Raw genomic sequence first — 19,951 nt, 5'->3', positions numbered from 1 at the left:
TGCAGAGGCACCACACTGTAGCTGCTGTATGAGCTACTTTCTGTAGGTATTAGAAAATACTTGATTTTCTGTGGTCCAGGCAGAAGTCTGGGGAAGTTTCTAGAATTTATGTACAATTTATTTTGATTTAGAACTGCAGGACTGGCCAGCCCATAGTGATAAATTGGCTTCTTGCTGGAGAGGATTGACATGTTTTGATAAAACTGAAAAAAAAAAGAGTGTGGATCACACTGAGAAGTTAAAAAATGATATTTTCTAAAGCAGAAATTCACAGTGGTTAATAAACCAAGCATTATCTCCTAGTTCAGTGCTGGTAGAGTCATTAAAGTGGTTTAAAATAGAAAGAAAGAGGTAAAATAAATTAGCCACATGTTAGTGCCAATGTAGAAGTACAAAATAAGGGTCTGTTCCATGAAATTCTTTCAGTGTTGGGCAGGAATTCAAATAAAAATATTTTAATGGACCCTTATTAAAAATCTACGAATCTGGGATTATTTCCATTCTTTTTATCCTCATTGGTTTGAAGGTAAAAATGTAAAGGGAAGGGGATGCAGAATCTGGGCTCTCAGTATTTTAGTGCTGAACCTTTGGTTTGTTTATTTAACGAATAGGAAGGTGCTGGAAATTTTGGAAGCATAACTTTGAATTAATAAAAAATCCTAGGAAGGTTTGGAGAAAGAGATGCTCGAAAGACCTTCCCCTACCTGTTTTTTTTGTAGTATTTTGCATTTTCACTTGGGCCGTGACTTGGATAACAGAGTTTGGTTTAACTCCCCAATCAGTGAGTGCTGAAGTTTGGTTGTGTTTCTTTACATTCCACATTGGCATCGTGGCCCTGGCACAGGTTGCCCAGAGAAGCTGTGGCTGCCCCTGGATCCCTGGAAGTGTCCAAGGCCAGGTTGGACAGGGCTTGGAGCAGCCTGGGATAGTGGAAGGTGTCCCTGTCCATGGCGAGGGGGGGTGGGATGGGATGATCCTTGAGGTCACTTCCCACCCAAACCATTCTGGGATCCCAAAGAGGTTGTGCTGCTGGTGTGACAAGCACAGGGGCAGTTCAGGGATTCCTGGAAGAGGTGAGAAAAGAGGGAGTTGTTTTCTGAGAACTCTTTGAAAATGTGTGAAAAGTTGTATCTGATCTTTATGGAATACACTGGGAGTGGGAGCTGTAATGGATAAGTTGTTCCTCAGACTCTGGGCCATTCTTGTAATGAAGAGCTGTTAAATAGGCCTGAGTACAAATAAGTGGAACAAAACGATCCTTGTGCTCCCTTCCAACCCAAACTATTGTGGGATTCTGTGATTTATTAGAGTCGGGACCTTATTTCTCAAAAGAGCTGTGTCCTTTTTTATTGCAGAATTGAGGCAGGAGGGAGTAGTTTCGGAATTTTTGCACTGTAGAATTTAATTCAGCTGAGGCAGGGCCAGGTGGAGGTGAAACCCACGTGGCTGCTGGGAGACTCCCAGGTGAGGAGCTCTCCAGCCAGCCCTAGGAAGCTGCTCCACTTTGCCGGAGATAATTAAACGCTCCCTGGATCCAGCTAGTTAAAAAGAATGAGTTCTCTTCCCTAATCCCTCGGTTTGGGCACTCACCTGGGACATGATTAAGAAGGTGAGAGTCGAAATGCTCTTAGGAAGAAAAGGAATTGAAAAGGTGTCACTCAGACATCTTTTTCTCCTGCTCTTTGTGGGGACGTTTTTGCCAGGGTTGGAATCCCCACTGAACGAGCTCGCTGGAGTTAATCCTCCAGGAGCGGACGTGTTTTCTAAGTGGGAAATGGATCCAGGATAAACAGGCAATCTGCTCTTGGCACTCAGCCCTCTCTGTCTCGGTGTAATAAAGTCTTCCTATCTGCAGGGAGGTTCTTCAATGGTTAAAGCCCTTCCAGAGCTGAAAGAACCGAGCACCAGCAGTGGAAATCTGATAATGGCTCTGATAAAGAAAGGGTTTCTGTTTGCACAGTGAGCAGCACATGGAATTATATTTATAATTCCATAAATTATTTAAAAAAATGTGATCCAGACATTGAGGGTTCTAGAAATGTTCATACTCGTCCAAACTTTTGCTGTGGGATGTTAAAGATCTGCTGATTAAAAGCAGTGGGTGAGCTGAGGACACTGTGACTCTCTGACAATATAAGTGGACATTTCAGGAGGAATTCTGAAGGAGGCACTAAGGTGAAGAGCTGGATGTCACTGAGAGAATCACATCTCCCACTCACATAATTTCAAATCCTTTCAGCTCCTCAGTGTCAGGCTGTTGAATGTTAAAGACACGCGGGTTTTTGGAGAACAAGTGGGCTTACTGTTTCTCTTTGATTGCTGCCTCTCCATTTTAAAACCTCTTACAAAAAAAGATTTGATTAGAAATATTTCAATTGCTTTTTCACCATAAAGAGGAGTAGTGAGCTGGGTTGATGCTGTATTCTTTTGGCATTGGATATACCAAGTGTGTGAGACACAAACGAAATGGGATTATTCTGTTTTCATAGTCAGACTCGAGCCTAATGCAAAAATTCACCAAGGCCAAGATTGTTATTAGGAATAGCTACAGCAGAAAGAAAATCCACTGTATTGTGGAAAGGCTTTGAGGAAAATGAGAGGTGAATGTGCTAGGACCAGCAGCATTACTTCCTTTCTTTTCCCCTGAGGGTGAATATTGATTTGAAATCTATTCTAACAGTCTCTTAGCCATACATCTGAGGATATTTTTCATGAGGTCAGGCTATAGTTCTCAGAGGAGTACCATTATTTCCTTATTCTGGGAAAAAAAAAGGAGGCTGATCCTTTGAACTTCTGGATTAGCAGGAGCAGGCAGTGTTGACAAAGTGTAATTGCTGTTTCAGTTGGGAGGAAAGGTAAAGCCTCTGTTGTTTTTAAGTTCTTTAGGAAACTTTCCTGTAGTCTAAACCTGCTCATTTTAGACCAGTAATTTGCTCCTTAGTGATAAAAACCTTTCATAAGCTTCCTGTTGGCTTACAAAAAATAAAAATACTGAAATCAGAAGCTACTCTTTAATCTCATTTGAGTTGTACAATCACACACAGTATCACACAGAATCACTAGGTTGGAAGAGACCTTCCAGATCATTGAATCCAATCCCTACCCTGCCTCCTCAACTAAACCGTGGCACCGGGTGCCACATCCAGTCTTTTTTTAAACACATCTAGGGATAGTGACTCCACCACTGCTGGGTTACTGATTTCACCCCTAACTCAGGCTTACCACCCTTGGGCTTCCAGAGAGACCAGCTGTATCCCCTTCCCCCTTCAAACCTAGTTTAAAGCCCTCTCAATGAGTTCTGCTGGTTCTTGAGCTAAAATCTCTCTGCCCTTAACAGAGAGATGGAGCCCATCCAGTTCCAGCAGGCCAGGTGCTGGAAAAGTTGCCCCATGATCAAAGAACCCAAAATTCTCCTGATGACACCAAGCCTTGAACCACTTGTTGATAATGTGGGCTCTGCTATTCCTTTCATCATCTTTCTGTGCCACCAAAGGGACTGAGCAGAACACTACCTGTGCTCCTGCCCTGTCAACCACTTGACCCAGTGCCTTAAAGTTCCTTTTAATTGCCCTGACACTCCTCTTTTCAGTCTCACCACTGCCAGCCTGGAGTACCAGCAGTGGGTAACAATCAGAGGGCTGAATCAGCCCAGGGAGTCTCTCAGTGATATCCCGTACCCGGGCCCCAGGGGGGCAGCAGACCTGGTTGACATATGGGGCCCTCCGTTCCCCTCAGAAGGGAGTCACCCACCACGACTACCCTTCTTTTCTTTTTGATGTCAGAGGTGGTGATCTGTGCGACAGATGAAGTGTAATTGGGACGCTCACTGGGCAGATGATTTTCTTCTACGTCATCTGGCTGACCCTCCTCATCCAGGGCCTCACACCTATTCTGAAGTGGTACCTGGGTAGGTGATGGGGGTCGGGGGAATTTTTGTTACCTCCTCGAGTAGGGACCCATTTCCACTCCCTTTCCACCACCAGGTGCGTCCTCCTATTGCTTGACAGTGGGAAGCATGGGAGTCCTCCAACTCCTGGTGGGCCTCCCTCAAGGATGGAAGGGCAGAACCCCACCAATCCATTTCCCTTTCACTTTCCCTAGTACTCCTCAGCCTTTCCACTTCCTCCCTAAGCTTGGCCACCAAGCAAAAGGAGATCATTCTCCTGTTCACACTGCAGGCAGGCTTCTTCTGGAACACCCCCTGGTACCACTGATAAACTCACTCTTCACAGGAAGGGGTCTGGACAGACACATCCTTTTTGGAGGTTCCATTTGGTTACATACACTTTCACTAACTGAAGTTTTTGATCGTGTGAAAACCATTACTACCAAAAAAAACCCCCAAAAAACAAACAAAAAAAAAAACCCAAAACCAACCAACCAACCAACAAAACCACAGCAAACAACAAACTAAAAACCCCACTAGCAGGAGGAAACCTGCAACCCTGCCTGCGCAAACTGCCGCGCTAGCTGCTGTGCCACACCCACAGAGATGTGCCACACCCGTTTGCTGCTCAAATTGCTGTGCCACGCCCATAGGGAAGTGCCACGCCTCTGTTTGCCATGCAAACTGCCGTGCCACGCCCACAGAGACATGCCAGGCCTGCCCTGTGCCTTCATGACTGACGAGACCTATGCTGCCTTGGGCGAGCTGGACACAGCACTGGTCATGCTCCCTCCTTTTTTTCCTCAAGCTACATCAAAAGTCCCAGTTTGGGCACTGCCAAAATTAATTATTTTTGCTGATGGACCACATTAAACCACAAAATCTGGAATAAATTCCATCCCTGACCTAAGCTGGCCGTCAGTTCTTGTTGAAGACCATTTCACTTCATTATTAAGCCAATTATCTCTAACTTGTATTTTTATTCTGCTGAATGGGTGATCCTTCCTGCTTCCCACCATCCGAATTTGGCTTCAGGTAATGAGGTGCTTCCCTGGACTGTAAAAGGCAGAGAGGAATTGGGTCACAGTTGGGGACATCCTGCAGGACAGGGGGGCCTGGCTTCACTCCAGCTCCCAGGAAACCTGGATATTCTCTTTTCATCTCACTGAGCAGATCTTTGCTATGTTGAGTTAGGGAGCAATTTGATTTTATCAGATCTCAATTTGATTTTACAGGTATCTCAGATGTGTCCTCCTTTACTCCTCTGCATTCCAGACTAAATTTAATCCCAGTCTTTCAAATCCCTTTTATCAGCTGGGCCAGCCCTCTGTGCCTCGTTTAGGTTTTGTTTCAGCTGCTCCGTTAACTGATAAATGCTGTCACATTTTGCCCCATCGTGGCTCTTTAATAATTCCCAGCATCCTTTTTATTTCTATTTTTTAAAATTCAAATTTCTCCTCATGCCTCTACTGAACCCTCCTCAGTTACTCACAGAATCTGAATTTTCTTGTTGGGGTCAGCTCATTCAGGAGCCATCACTGGGCCAGATTCACCCTGTATGGAATTCCTTGGTTCTGTTGAAATCAGTGGAATAAATCTGGAGTTTGTGCTGGTGTAAATTAAATAAAAACCTCCCTAATGTGATAAAGGAGCTTAATATGTCCCCACCAAAGGGCAGATCCAGTTTATTCTTTTGATATTTACTTCTTATGATTTAATTGAAGGACGGGATTTTTTCCCCCCATTCATGAATAGGTAAGGACAACAAAAATATCTAATTTTTAAATTATAAAATATAAAACATATATAAAACATAAAATGCACTTTGTGCAGTGGACTCTCACCTGAGAAGTCTGAGCACTCATCAATATCACTATTAATTAAAATTTAAATTAATGATGTGGCCAGATCCTTCAGATCTTGGATCTTTCAATAATATTGTGAGTCATAAACACATCAGAAATGAAAAAAAAAAAATATCCAAAGTGTAACTGAAAAATAGAAATAATGTTTTTGTAAGTGCTGTAACATCTGCTAATCTTCCTTGTATTTCTGCTGTCATAAAATTTGAAGTTCAGCCAGACTTTCTTTGACACTTTTGAGACTGTTGGATATTGTGAAACAGTTTGGAATTATTTGTATGATCTTGTGTAAACACACCCTTGACATTTGTTTTTATCATCATCAATATTATTGATAATTTATAGTAATGATAATTATTTCATAATCAATTATATTATCCATATCTCCACAGAAACAAAACCCAGTCAAGACAGCTTAGACATAAAAGCTTTCACATTTTAATGCTCTATTTAGAATATTTAAAATATTTTGCTGGTTTTCAGTCATATATTTGTTAGAATTATTAATTTTTTTCTCCTTTAAGCTAACAAGCTGCTGTAATGACATCATTATTTTCTCTTCTCGTCTCTCTGAATGGTTTATTTCACGATGGCCCTGTCTGAACAAACAGATTTAGTAGAGTTGACATAAATATAGAATACTGTGTGAAAAAGATCAGGTATAAATGGTGCTAAATCAGAGTATTTTTAGGAAAACATGAAACAAAACCAAAGGACTGTGCTTGGAATCGCAGAGACAAAACCCTGAGTGTGCTCTGGCTAATTGTCACTGCTAAAATCTGATTTTATTTTGAATTTGCAGGCAGAACTGGGCACACCGAGGCCGTCCGGGTGGTGTTCGAGCCACAAAACATCAGCTTTGAGCAACTGCTCAAGGTCTTCTGGGAGAATCATGACCCGACACAAGGTAGAGTGATGAGCGAGCCAGTATTTAATTATCTTACTAATTACAGCTGGGATAATTAGTGTTTGAGCTGCATGGAAGAGATGAACCTTGAAATCACACTGGAGCTCAGGAATATGATTGCAGACATTTATTGACAGAGAAAGAGAGGGAGAGGGAGAATGGGAGCACAGAAGCTCTGAGTGCCCCTCCTCCCTTACAGCTGCCTGGGCTGGGAAAATTCCCACAGAGTGGCACGGGAGACAATGGAAAATTCTCTTCAACTTTGATTATGACAATTTATTCTGTAATTTCTTTTGTCTCTTCAATTAGAGTGTATTTCTTTGCATCTTCAGAATTTCTATTATTCTATTATATTTTACTTTACCTTGTATTTTAAATGTTATTTTATTTTGCTTTATTTTATTTTACTTTATTTTATTTCATTTCTACCCAGGCCCTTTATCCTTCACCACAACTTGGGATTTTACATTTTTCAACAGTACTGAGTATATTTTGTGATTAGAAAAAGGGAGCAAAAAGGGGTTAGAGAAGCTATGCAGAGGCACCAGTGGATCATTCTACTTATCTGCCTTATCCAAACCTTTGGATTTAATTTATCCTTCTTGGCAGAGGTTTTGTGCTGACACGACCCACATCTGTGCAAACAGAAATGGGAAACTGTGTGCAGAAAACATTTTGCATGTTTATAGAGTTCCAATAAACCTCATCCCTTCTCCCATTTCCCAGAAACGCTGCACACGAGTAACTCATTTCAATATTTGAACAGCCATCGTGATTATGCCACTTGTTATCGCATCTGGGAACAAAAAAACTGCAGATGATACCTCCAAAATGTGATACCATCCCGGGAAAAAGAAACTCAAAAAGAGATCCAGGGACTATTGTGGATAAGTGTCTTCCACTGAGCCCAAAGTGGTTATTGCAACTTCTGCCTGTATAGAAAGGGCTTGAGTCAGGAATTTTCTGCCTGCAGGGCCAGGAAATCAGAGCATTTTGTGCAGTTCCTCTGTTGCCATCCCAGGGATCTACGGAAATATTGCTGGGGATTTGAAGAGGGACAAAAAAGGGATATAGAGCCCAGAAAACTGCCCCAGTGCTGGGAATAAACACATCAAAGAGGGAGAACACCGTGTCATGCGGGGCGTGGGTTGGATATCAGGAAAATGTTCTTCTTTTAGAGGGTGGTTGGGCACTGGAACAGCTCCCCAGGGAGTGGTCATGGCCCTGGGGCTGCCAGGGTTCCAGGAGCGTTTGGACAATGCTCTCAGGGACAGGGTGGGATTATTGGGTGTCCTAGGAGACCCCAAGGAATTGGATCAATGATCCTGGTAGGTCTCTTCCAACTCAGGAAATTCCATGATTGCATGATCAAGTGATCCTTGCGGGTACCTTGTGACAGGTTGGGCATCTGACCCTGATAAACCAGAACAAGCTGCAGTAGCTGGGAGCTGGAGTTTGGAAAGCTCCACTGTGGAATGAAGCAGCTTCACATCCCTCAGTGTAATTAAACATTGGAGTATTTTTCCATCACTGTCCTTTTAAGTCTTTCAGATGGGATAATCCATCATTTTAAAGGAGGGGCTTGATTCCAGTCAGGAGAAGGAATCCTGTGAATCTGTCGAATGCAGTGGCCCATGCTGTTGATTTATGAGCCTCCCTTTCCAACCCCCTTCCTTAGAGCTCTGCTCAGGATAATTCATCTGCACAATTCCTGAAAAACTTGGCTCTGTGCATTGAGAAAGACCCCTTCCCATGGCAGGGGGCTGGAAAGAGGAGATCTTTAAGGTGTCTTCGAAACCATTCCAGGATTGTGTGATTCTAAGACAATCTCCACCCTCAAATCACACTGCTGGGCCTTCCTGGCTTCCTTGTAGAGTTTATGAAAGAGTTTTTCTTCCTGTCCTACCAGTTTTTGGTTTTAGATAATTTTGTCGCTCTTTTTTTCTTTGGATTATCAGAAATTGGCCATCACCAGAGGGTGGCTTCTTTCTTTCAGCCTGGAGAAGAGAATCCTCAGGGCAAAATCATCGAGGCCTTTCAGTACCTACAGGGAGCCTACAGGAAAGATGGAGAGGAATATTTACAAGGGCCCGGAGTGACAGGAAAAGAAGAATGGCTTCAAACTGAAAGGGAGTAGGTTTAGATGGGACATTGGCAAGGAATTATTGGCTCCAAGGGTGCTGAGGCCTTGGCACAGGGTGTTCAGAGAAGCTGTAGCTGCCTCTGGATCCTTGGAAGTGTCCAAGGCCAGGTTGGATGTGGCTTGGAGCAGTCTGGGATAGTGGAAGATGTCCCTGCCCATGGCAGGGCGTGGAGTGAGACGGTTTTTAAGATCCCACCCAACCCAAACCATTCTGGGTTTCCATGACTCTTATGGGCTGGTTGTTTTGATACATCAGGACAATTGGTCCACGTGTCTTACTCATGTGTTTGGATTCATCCTGATTGCCAGAGCTGGGAACTGATGGTCAGGAATTTATGATTCTTCATCTTCCAGGTATGAGAAATGGATGTCTGCTGAAATAATTTGGACAACACCCACCTAGTCAATCTTTTGCCATGTCTGTAGTCTTGACTTTGGCAGTGGTTGGACTCAGCCTTTGGCCTACTGAGAACAGGGAAGTGCCTGAAGGACTTCAGGGCTTTAGGATGACTGAAGTTCATTATCTGGGCACAGTGGTATGTGGATGAAGTGTAGTAGTTGTGATAACAGGTCAGATAAACTCATCAGCTGAATTTATGATTCTTTCTGGCTCTAAACCAAAGTAAAATCATGACATTATGTCTTTATATCCTCATACAACTGAAGTTCAGCACCGTTCCAGTCTGTGCTTTCAGAAGAAGGCTGGATGTGGCAGATGTGTGATTCACTCTTGGATTTCTGGCAGCTGGGAAGCATCACCTAATTAGGCCAGGCAGGAGGCCATGCTAATGTGACTGAATTCCTTCTGGGAATGAGCTCCTCTCTCCATGTGACACCGAGCCGTGGACACACCCGAGTTCTTCACAACTGTGTCAGGCATCTGTGTGGCACGGCAGTGCTTGGTGGAAACACTCCCAAACCTTCATCTAAGCTTGGATCAATAGAATTTCCACGTGGTTCTTCCATAATAATTTGCCAAAAGTGAGAGCATCACTTTACCCCTGGAAAAGATGGAATTGTTCTCAGAAGATTTTGCATGCCCCAGCCTTGCATGGGTTGTTTTACCTGGGTATTTTTAGGGTTCCTTAATGCTGCACGAGGGGAGGTTGGACACCAGAAGGAATTTCTTCATGGAAGGGGCTGTCAAACTTTGGAAGGGGCTGTCCCCTTCCTGTTGGAGTCCCCATCCCTGGAAGTGCCCATGGAACACTGGAACTGGTCATGGCACTTAGTGCTCTGGGCTGGTGACAAGGTGGAGATTGGACTCAGTCTTGGAAGTCTTGGAGGTCTCTTTCAATGTAAATTATTCTGTAATTCTGTGATATTGCTGTTCTAATCTCAGTCCAAGAATTTTGCAAAGCTCTTCACACCTCATTCATATTTCTTGATTTGAGAAAAACCTGAACCACAGGTCCCAGTGTCAAATTTCTGTTTTCTAAGGTAGGGATGGTAGAGAGTCTCTAAGTTGGGATTGTTTCTTTGCCTTGATTTGTACCTACTCCCTGTTTTTAGCTGGCTGTGGGAAATGTGGCTCTATGTAAAGACCCTGAAAGTGAGAATTACCTCTCTGACTTGCAATGTTTTTCTCCTTTGTGGTTGAGCTGTGTGCACACAGTGAGTTTTATTCAGGCAGCCTTGTGGGAATCAGTCTGCCAATGGGAAGATTTTGACTAAAAAGGTAAATGAGAAGATTTCTTGTTCATGAAATTCAGCACATTCTTTGGGTGAATCCAGTGTCTCATAGAGCAAGTACTGAACTTCTTGAGTATAGTTCTCATTGAAAAATACAAAAGCTCAGTGTGTTTTGTCTTTTCCCAGAATTTGGGGTAACACTATTTCACCTCTTCTTCCCCCAGCACAGATAATGGACTTGTCTCATTGTTCTAATGTCATTAAACATCAAAAGTGTACATTCTGTGGCAGTTAAAGACCTTTCAGTATTGGTTTAGTTGGTACCAAGTTGCTGAAGAGTTCAGACTGCCTGTACTATCATTCCTCATTGTATGAGTGTATTAATATTCAAAAACTCCTGCTTTCCAAGCAGTTGTCCTTTGGAAGAGACTGACACCTCACTGGGATTCAAATTGTCCCTGGGAAGGAGCCTGGCTCTTGTTTAGGGAAGCTCTGGAGTGCACAGAAGTCAATTGAAAAGCAGGAACCTTTGATCAAATCAAACAGTTGAAAGAGATCCTCCCTGATGAGCATCTCCAAAGTGTGGGGCCCTGACAAAATCCTCCTGACTGTTAATTTAGGCTCTATTTTATAATTCATTAGAATTGGGAGACTGAAAAAGCAACAAACAACGCCCTGACTTCTGCCAAGTGGCATATGGCTGTCATCTCTGCTCAGCCTCCAGTGCCCTGCTCAGCATTCCTGCTCTCCCAGGGATGATCTGATCTATAAGAAGATTGCTCTGGATGGCTCTGTAAGGGCTCGAGATGTTGTTTCTCTGTCATTGATACAGAAAAGAGGGATGAATGGGATATGACAAAAATACTGCAAAAAAAAAAAAATCTTTGTGGATAATTTTATTTTTTAACGTTTTCAGAGGTGTAGGGCAAAGCTTGTATTGCCTGTTTTTTTTTTTTTTTTTTTAATGGGGCCATCCTCAGAGCTTTCCAGATTTTATTAGATTGTAAGCCTCACTGCCTCCTTAAAGTTGCACCCTGACCATGGTCCTGCTGGCACCTCCTTGCTGCCTATACAGAGGGACTTGGACTTTCAGCCCATCAGTTTTGTGCCTCTTCTGTAGTGTCACAATTTCTGTAAAGTAATATTTGACTTCCCTGTTAGGAAAAGGGGTGATTTTCTTCTCTCTCCCTGACCTTTCAGCCAGATACAAGCTCTTTGTTTGTGTTGACTCTGGCAATCACAAAGTTCTCTGCTCAGGCTGAAAATTAACCCTGCATGAATGGAAGTGAAACGTGGTTTCCAGCCAGGATTTAAATTGCCAGGAGCAGGAATGCTGGGGGGATCACCCTTCTGGCATCAGCACTGACCTGCAGTGCCTGAGCCAATTCCAAACCCTGCTGTGATCCTGGTTAGGGAGGAATGTGTCATATTGGATCAGATCAGGATGTTTGGCTGCTCTTTGTGGGGTGTCAGAAACGATTTCTCCAGACCTTTGGAAAAATCAATCTGATACCAGAGAAGAGTGTTTGGCAAAATGTGAGTCCTGTAAAGGACTTTAATCTTGAAATTCTCCTGACCTGTGTGTGGGTGAAGCCCTTAATCTATCAGGGATTTCAGCCAGTTCAAGGTGACTTTAAAGAAAGGCTCCTTTTTGCTTTCATGGTCTGTACAAAAGTCAAGCAGACAACAAAACTAATTTCTTTTTAGAGTGGCCTGGTCTAGTGGAAGGTGTCCCTATCCATGGCAGGAGATGGAACAAGATAATCTTTAAGGTCCTGTTGAACCCAAACCATTCTGTGATTCTGTGGAAGCCTGTTAGGGAGAAATGAAAAATCCACTTGCCTCCTTCAGCTCTGTTCTTTCCTGAGCACAGTCCAAACCAGATGCTTGTTTGGGTAGTTCTGCTCCCCACATTCCTCAAAAGTACCCAATCATTCCCAGCCCACAGGAAACAACTCGGGTACAGCTACAATTCCTTGTGGTGAATGCCTGTTGTCCACAAATCCCATCATTTTTCATTCCTTAAGTCTTTATGTTTGTATTTTTGAGTTAGTGGCAGAGAAGAAGACAGCACTCCACAGCTTTGGTCACTCTGACCACAGGGTGAAGGACAAACCTGTGGCCACTGCTGCTCAGGGGCTGCTGGGATTTCCTCTCCAGCTTTGTTGATCCTTTGTGAATACCCAGAGAACCAAAGTCATTGTAAGGTATCTCATTCCCCCTTTCCTGTCAGGGACAAGTCCTTATCTTGCCTGTGTTTGTGCAGGAAATGTAAGCAGGGCTGATGTTTTTCCAGCAGTTGAGGACCATCTGTCCTACAACAAACTCATCACCTGCCAGACTTGTTCAGAACATCTCTCAGTCCATATGTCTTGTGTATCCATGATAAAGAAGAAATGTAGGAGCCATTTCTCCTCCCTGTGACCTTCCAAACACGTTGGCATTTAGCCTTGGTGCTGATACAGGAATTCTCCAGATTAATATCTGCTTTTCATTGTGCTGACCCAGTTTGCTTGCAGAGGGGATATTTATTTCTCCCCAGCTTTGAAGGCCTGTACTTTTTTTAGACATTGCATAAGGAATCTATCATCTGCAAATAATTAAAATTAGACACTAGAAATGACATTGTGTTGCTAATGAGCAGATGTGTCTACTTATACCAGTGGAAGAACAGCTGTACACATAAAAAACGCTGCAGCCACCGTAAACCAACATTTGGTATTCTGCTACAGGCCTGGAACTCCATTTGGAGATTAAAGGGAAAAAAATAATCTCTCCCTGTAAAATGTGACCATTTTTATGCTTTGCCTTTACATTTTTGTAACTCGTTTCCCTTTATAATTTTGAGTGAGATTTGTGAGTCTCAGATTAAAGCACTTTTGTAGTGTATTTCAAACGTTATTAAGAGCCTTGATGGTCTCAGCATTATTACAAGGTGCAAGAAAAACCAGTAGAAATATAAAATCTATTGTCACCAGGCATATTAAATATATTCAAAATAGAATTACCAGCCCCTCAGGGAGCCATTCTTGGTCCAATACTCCTCAATATTTTCATTAATGACTCGGAGGATACAGTAAGGAGGATGCTAATTAAATCAGTGGTACAGACATTGCTGGGAGGCTCTTGAAGGAAGCGAATAAAGCACAGTTCTGTGTTGATAAATTAACAAAAGCCATGGAAATCGATGTGCCAGGACACAATAAAGATAAATGTGAGGTGGTTCCTGCAGGGCTGGACACTCAAGAGTAGAACTGGGCTGTTTGATAGGAGTCTTTCTGTTGTCTTCTAATTCCTGCTCTTTCAATGAAATCCCATTGGTGGGACAGTTGATTGATGCTGACTCATCCCACAAGCAACAAATTTAGTACCCTGCTCAAAACCACCTCCAAAATACCTGTGGTCTGTAATTTTTTTAAAGTAGTAAAGTCTTTGCCAGAGTTGTACTTTGAGAATGCAGCTTCATCTCCTTCCTGAACTGAAATCTTGTGTTTTGTTGTTCCCACTCTTTGTGTTTCTCCAGGAGTAAACAGGCATTAAAAATAAATAGGTGTTATTAGGCTGCTTTGCATCCCCAGGAATTTCTGCTGCCATGCCCTAATTTGCACGTTAGACTCTTCTTATCCATATAAATTAGAACAGACTTTTCCTGACCTATATTTGCAGTTTAGGAGACACTGTTTTCCCTGCATCTTCCTTAATGAAGGGGATTATTAACCAGCGCAGTGGTTGCTGAGGTGGGCTGAACACTTTGAATTTTGAAGTGAGTGGTGCTGAATCAATTCTGGCTCAAGGGCAAAAGTTCTTCTGGGCTCTGAATTCCTCGTTCAACTGCTTTTAGGTTCTTTATTTTACACCTGACAAGGATGTGTGGACCATTTCCCCAGAACTAATGAAAATTAAAACTCTGGCGCTGTGGGAAACATGAATCCACCAGAGGGAGGTGAGGTTCATACTGGATATAAGGAAGAATTAGATTATATATTTTATATATATATATATATATATATTTATATATATATATAAAGTACAATATCATGTGGGTCCCTTCCAACTCAGAATATTCTGTGATTCTGTGATACAAGAACAAGATGACCTTTAAAGATCCTTTCCAACCCAAACCATTCCATTATGCTGTGCTTCTATTCATGAAGCCGATGGGAATGTGGCGGGAATAACAGCATCTAAATTTTCATGTGTTTGTAGAATTAGGAGAGGGCAACCTTAGAAAGTCTGTTTTTTGATGGATTGTTCCTAATCCAAGGCAAGGAAAACAATAGATAAAGTCAAAACAAAGAGATACCAAACATTGCTTTCTTCTTCAAATAATAGTGAATTTACTGTACTTGGGTCTGGAAATCTGAGGCACTGAAGCGTGGCATCATTAATCATAGTTTATGGTGATTATTAGTAGGCTTTTAATCTTTGTTTTCGTGTATAATTAGGTACAAGAGGTCAAAGCTGACTCTCTTCTGAACAACAATATTTTCAATGAATGACTGTTTTTCTCTGCCTGCAATTTCCTTGTGCATATTTATAAGAGCACACTTGTCTGTGTTTTGAGAGAGCAGTGTCCCATGAGCTTATCTGCTGATAAAAGCAAATGACAACACTATTATTTTTATTATCACTAATTATTTTTATTACTATTGCAACAGCACCTGGTAGATCAGAGTGGGTTTGGATTCGTAGTGCTGGCAAATGCCTAAATTGAGGCAAACCACTAATGAACAGCAGATAAACAAAGAGAAAGGAGAAGGCACATGAACAAAACAACAGCAAATCTGTGTGATTACATAGCTGAGCCCATGTGGTAACTGGTCTGAATCCCTGCATTTCTTAATTACATTTTTCCCCATCATCAGTTGTTGTCCAGCTTTTGGTAACATCCCAGCAAAGTTAATCCCTGAAGAAAATCAGCAATGGGGGCCCGATCCTGATGCCCAAACAGAAGTGCCCTTGACATATCAGATGCTTTTTAGGTATTATTCCTGTTTTCCAGCTGTTAGAAAATGTGGAGCTCATTTCTGCCCTCTCTCATGTCCTACAGTCTCTTCCACACATCCCTGCTGCATGCATTTTATTTGGGATTTAAGGCTATCAAGATCTCCAGGCAGTCTTGTCTCACCAGCACAGCCAGGAGGGATAAAGACTGAGCTAAATCCACTTAAATTTGGATGTTTCCATGGGCATGGAGTGGCTCAGCTCCCACGGGTGTGGGAAGAGCTGGTCAACACAGCTGACTCAAATGAGGCATCAATGTTTGGTCAGTTTTGGTTGTCTGAACCAAACCTCGGTTCCAGCTTCACCAATAAATACTGATAAAAATTTAATTCCTTCCCATGTTCATAGAATCACGGAATTGTCTGAGTTGGAAGGGACCTTAAAAACTATCTCATCCCACGCCCTGCCATGGGACACATCCCACTATCCCAGGCTGCCCCAAGCCCCATCCAACCTGGCCTTGGACACTTCCAGGGATCCAGGGGCAGCCACAGCTTCTCTGGGCAACCTGTGCCAGGGCCTCACAACCCTCACAGCCAAGAATTCCTTCCCAATATCCCATCTATCCCTGCCCTCTGTCTGTGGGAAGCCATTCCCTGTGTTCTGTCCCTCCATCCCTTGTCCCAAGTCCCCCTCCAGCTCTCCTGGAGCCCCTTTGGGCACTGGAAGGGACTCTGAGGTCTTTCTCTTCTCCAGGCTGGATATTCCCAGCTCTCCCAGCCTGGCTCCAGAGGGGCTCCAGGCTTTGGAGCATCTTTGTGGTTTCCTCTAGAGTTTCTCCAGCAGGTCGAGGTTCAAATAGATTTTTAAGAGAAAGTACCTCTGAAAAAGCCTAATGCGTGTTTATGGCAGAAAATGTCTAAAATCCTGCCTAAACCAAATAATTTAACTTTTGATTAAAGTGAAGTCAAGTTTGATTAACACAAAAGTCCCCTACAATAAGTTTAGTGCCATTAAGGATGATTTATGTGCATAATTCACTGTTCTATTCATCTGTTCTGTGCACTACTGGTAAATATGAATTTTCAATTAATAGCTAGAAATGGATTAACACTTTTGCCTGCCAGTGATACTTGAGCTAATATTTGAGCTTTGTTACACTTATCCAAAACAAACCTGTGAGGGTTTTTTTTCTGGGTTCAGGTTGATGATTCACTTCCTTCAAAGGTCAAAGAGTGTGGTAAGCACATTTCTCTCTCTCTCAGGATTTTTCATAGAGGTGCACAGAGAGAAGAACAAGAAAACAGTTTCTATTTCTGCTCCTTGTTTTTCTCATGTGGAATGTGTTTGGAGAATTGTTTACCTGGGGTGATTGCTTGATTGGATTCTGGTGAGGATTGTTTGAGCCTGATGGCCAATCCAATCCACCTGTGGCTGGACTCTTGTGAGCAGGGTCAGGCGTTGTGGGTAGTTAGATATGGTAGTTAGAAAAGTAGGTATGTAGTTTTAATATCTCCTTTAAATAGTATATTAATGTATTATTGTATAGTTATAATAAAGAAGTCATTCATCCTTCTGATGATGTTGGACATCATCATTTCTTGTCACTGGGTTTGCCTGCATTTTACAATAAAAGAGCATTCAAAAATCCATGTATGCGTTGTTATTTCTGAGGGAATTAATAAATAATGAATATACAGGGAACTTTTCCTCTAAAACAAGTCTTCCTGGAGAATTTCTAGTTTTTAAAAATATGGATAAAATATTTGAAGTGTTAGAGGAGCAGTATTGCTACTGCTATGTGAATCATGGAATAGTTTGGGTTGGAAAAGACCTCAAAGATCTTTTAGTGCCAAAAGAGGACCAAAACCAGAGTTTCCTCCTTGACACTAAAAACTGTGTATATTGAAAACTTTCTGAACCTTGTTGACAGAGTAAAACTTTTCTTTATTATGTACAAGCTCATTAATTCTTTTAAACTTCCTGAAGAAACTATTTTGTGTGTAATTTATACTTCCTGCACCACAGCACCTTGAAAATCATCCAGAACTCTCAATGCACAGCACTGTAACGAAATTCTTTCCTATTAACATTTTTCTCCTTTAATCATGTGCCATAAAGAGTTTTGCTTTCCCCTGGCAACTTTTAAGCTGTATGGATGTAATCATTAGAGTGAGTGATGACATCAAGCCAGGCTGACATGGTGCCATTGATTTTTACTAAATAATGATATGATGAGCTGGAAGAAGGAGTTTTATTAGTCTTAACTCAGCAAGGATTGATTGGGGAGAAGAAAATGACCAATCCGTATCTCAGGTTGCTGCAGGTATAAGAAAATAAGTGACAGCTGCAGAAAAGTCTATAAATCATGGGAAAAATTATGATAAAAATAAGAGCTATGAACTGCCCTTTAAAATTTCACTGGATGGCAGAGAAGAGTCGAAGAGACCTCAGCCATTTATCTCCATTATGCCTGGAATCCTCCGAGAATAGCAAAGTTGACGGATGATGCCATTACCTTTTTTTTATTATTTTTAAATGGAGGGAAGATAAGGAGTGGTGTATAAGTGTTACTTTCAAGTCATTAGAGGGTTGAGTCTTCGAAAGAATTCCTTGATTTAGCTAATAAAATAAAGTGTCTTTTGCTTTAGCTTTCTGTAGGTAATGTATTAAACATCGGCTTTTTGGAAACAAATCTGCTTGTTTGCAGTTTCTGAAGAAAAAAAAATAGTACTGGGAAATACATTTTTTTATTAATCAGAGAATCACAGAATGGTTTGGGTTGGAAGGGAACTTAAAGGTCATCTCGTTCCACCCCCTGTCCTTGAGCAGAGACACCTTCCACTATCCCAGTTTGCTCCAAGTCTTGTCCAGCCTGGCCTTGGGCACTTCCAGGGATGGGAATTCCATATTCCAGTCCATATTCCAGTCATTCAAACCAAAGGAGAGCCAGAATGTATTGCTTTGATGCCAAAGAATGTGAAGAAGACCAAAACTAAGTCATTCCTACACAGGTGCCTCAGAAGACACCAAAGTGTGGGTAAGAAAGGGATTTTTAGAGCCATTTCTTTGCCTATTATCTACACTTTGGCAAATATCAGCTTTCCCAGTGGCAGTGTGTTTATATTCCATGGCAGTCTCAACCTGGGAATTGTTCCTTTGACAGGATCTGGGAGCTCATCACAGCCCCTCTTCTCTCCAGCCACCACCCTCTCACCACAAATTTCCATTTCATATACAATACAGCTCAGCTCTTGAGGGCTTTTTGTGGTTAATTGGTGCTCTGGGCTCTGCTGGCACAATGAGGACATTTTATGTTCTCCAGAGTGGTCAGGGCTGAGCTCTGCTGAGATGCTTTGGTCAGCCAGAGGGAAATTCCTGAATATGATCCATGCCCAGCATCTGAACACATTTGGAGCTGCAGATGCCCTCATCTACTCTGGTTCTCCAGAGACAAGAAGCTAACAACGACAGCCCAGTACTCACACAGGGTCTGGGCTGTTGGGTCTTGGACTTTTTTATACTTTGGCACCACACAACCGTATCCAAACTCCACATATTTTTGTCTTTTGCCAGAGAGGTGCAAATTCTCTGCTTTTCTCTCTTGTTCTAAAATCAACCTCTCCATCAAAGCATCTCTTTGACAAGAGGATTTCTGGCTGTTCCCAGCACATCAGCCGATTTTCTTTGTTTCAGGCCTCAGCAGTGAGTGCCAGGTTGTTACCTCTGTTTGTTCCTGTTCCTGCTGGATGTGTTCCTGGTCACCTTTTTCCAGTCTCTGTCTTGCCCCACTGATATTACTGAAGTAGATCTGGATGAGAACAATTCCTTCATGGAAAGGATTGTCCAGCCCTGGCACAACTGCCCAGGGCAGGGGTGGAGTCCTCATCCCTGGAGGAATTTAAAATCCATGTTGATATGGCACTTGGGGACATGGGTCAGTGGTGGCCTTGGCAGTGCTGGGGATGGTTGGACTTGGTGATCTCTGAGGCCTTTTCCACCCTCAGTGATTCTCTGATTCCTCAGGGTTAATAAATTTTCTTACCAACTTTAAGAAGGAGCCTGTTTTTCATCTCAGTCCTGAACGAAAGGGAGGTTCCGGTCCTACTGACAGATTTCCCTGTTATCCTTGAGGAAAAGATTGATCTCCTGGGGCTACCCTAAAAACTGTCCCTAAACTGGCAGGTTTTGCACATGGCAGGGGGTGGGACTGGGTGATCTTTAGGGTCCCTTCCAACCCAAACTGTTTTATGATTCTATGAAAATGTATTTCCTTAAAGGGAAGTCCTCAGGAATGGAATGTGGCTTTAGGTGCATTGTTCAAGAGATAAATGCTCTTTGTTGCATGGATGTTGTCTTATTTCCCACTTAGATTTTGGATACTTTGACTTTCAATTGCCCTTCCAAGTTAAACAACATTGTCAAGAGTGAAGAGCCTCATTTCTCTGTTTTTTTTTTTCCTCTAGAAATGTATTTTTAATTTAGAGTCAGTTCTCCTCTTAACGTTCTCTTCAATAAATTAATTAAGCTGACTGGCTCCCTGATACTATGTCATGGTGGCACATGCAGATATTAAA

At 42.4% G+C, this 19,951-nt stretch overlaps 1 protein-coding gene across 3 annotated transcripts in view; it reads left to right on the top strand.

The window, feature by feature from the left end:
- The window catches only part of MSRA (methionine sulfoxide reductase A), a 227,889-nt gene that overhangs the window by 125,792 nt on the left and 82,146 nt on the right, over window positions 1–19,951 (top strand). For all 3 annotated transcript variants that reach the window (XM_053937706.1, XM_053937708.1, XM_053937707.1), the window contains exon 4: window positions 6,551–6,655. In XM_053937706.1, coding sequence (XP_053793681.1) covers window positions 6,551–6,655 — 105 coding nt within the window. The remainder of the gene's footprint in view (window positions 1–6,550; window positions 6,656–19,951) is intronic.

The sequence above is a fragment of the Vidua chalybeata genome, chromosome 3 (genome assembly GCF_026979565.1).
Source record: "Vidua chalybeata isolate OUT-0048 chromosome 3, bVidCha1 merged haplotype, whole genome shotgun sequence".
Classification (NCBI taxonomy): Eukaryota; Metazoa; Chordata; class Aves; order Passeriformes; family Viduidae; genus Vidua; species Vidua chalybeata.
The sequence above is the reverse complement of the archived record's forward strand: the minus strand, read 5'-3'. Positions and strand labels throughout refer to the sequence as shown.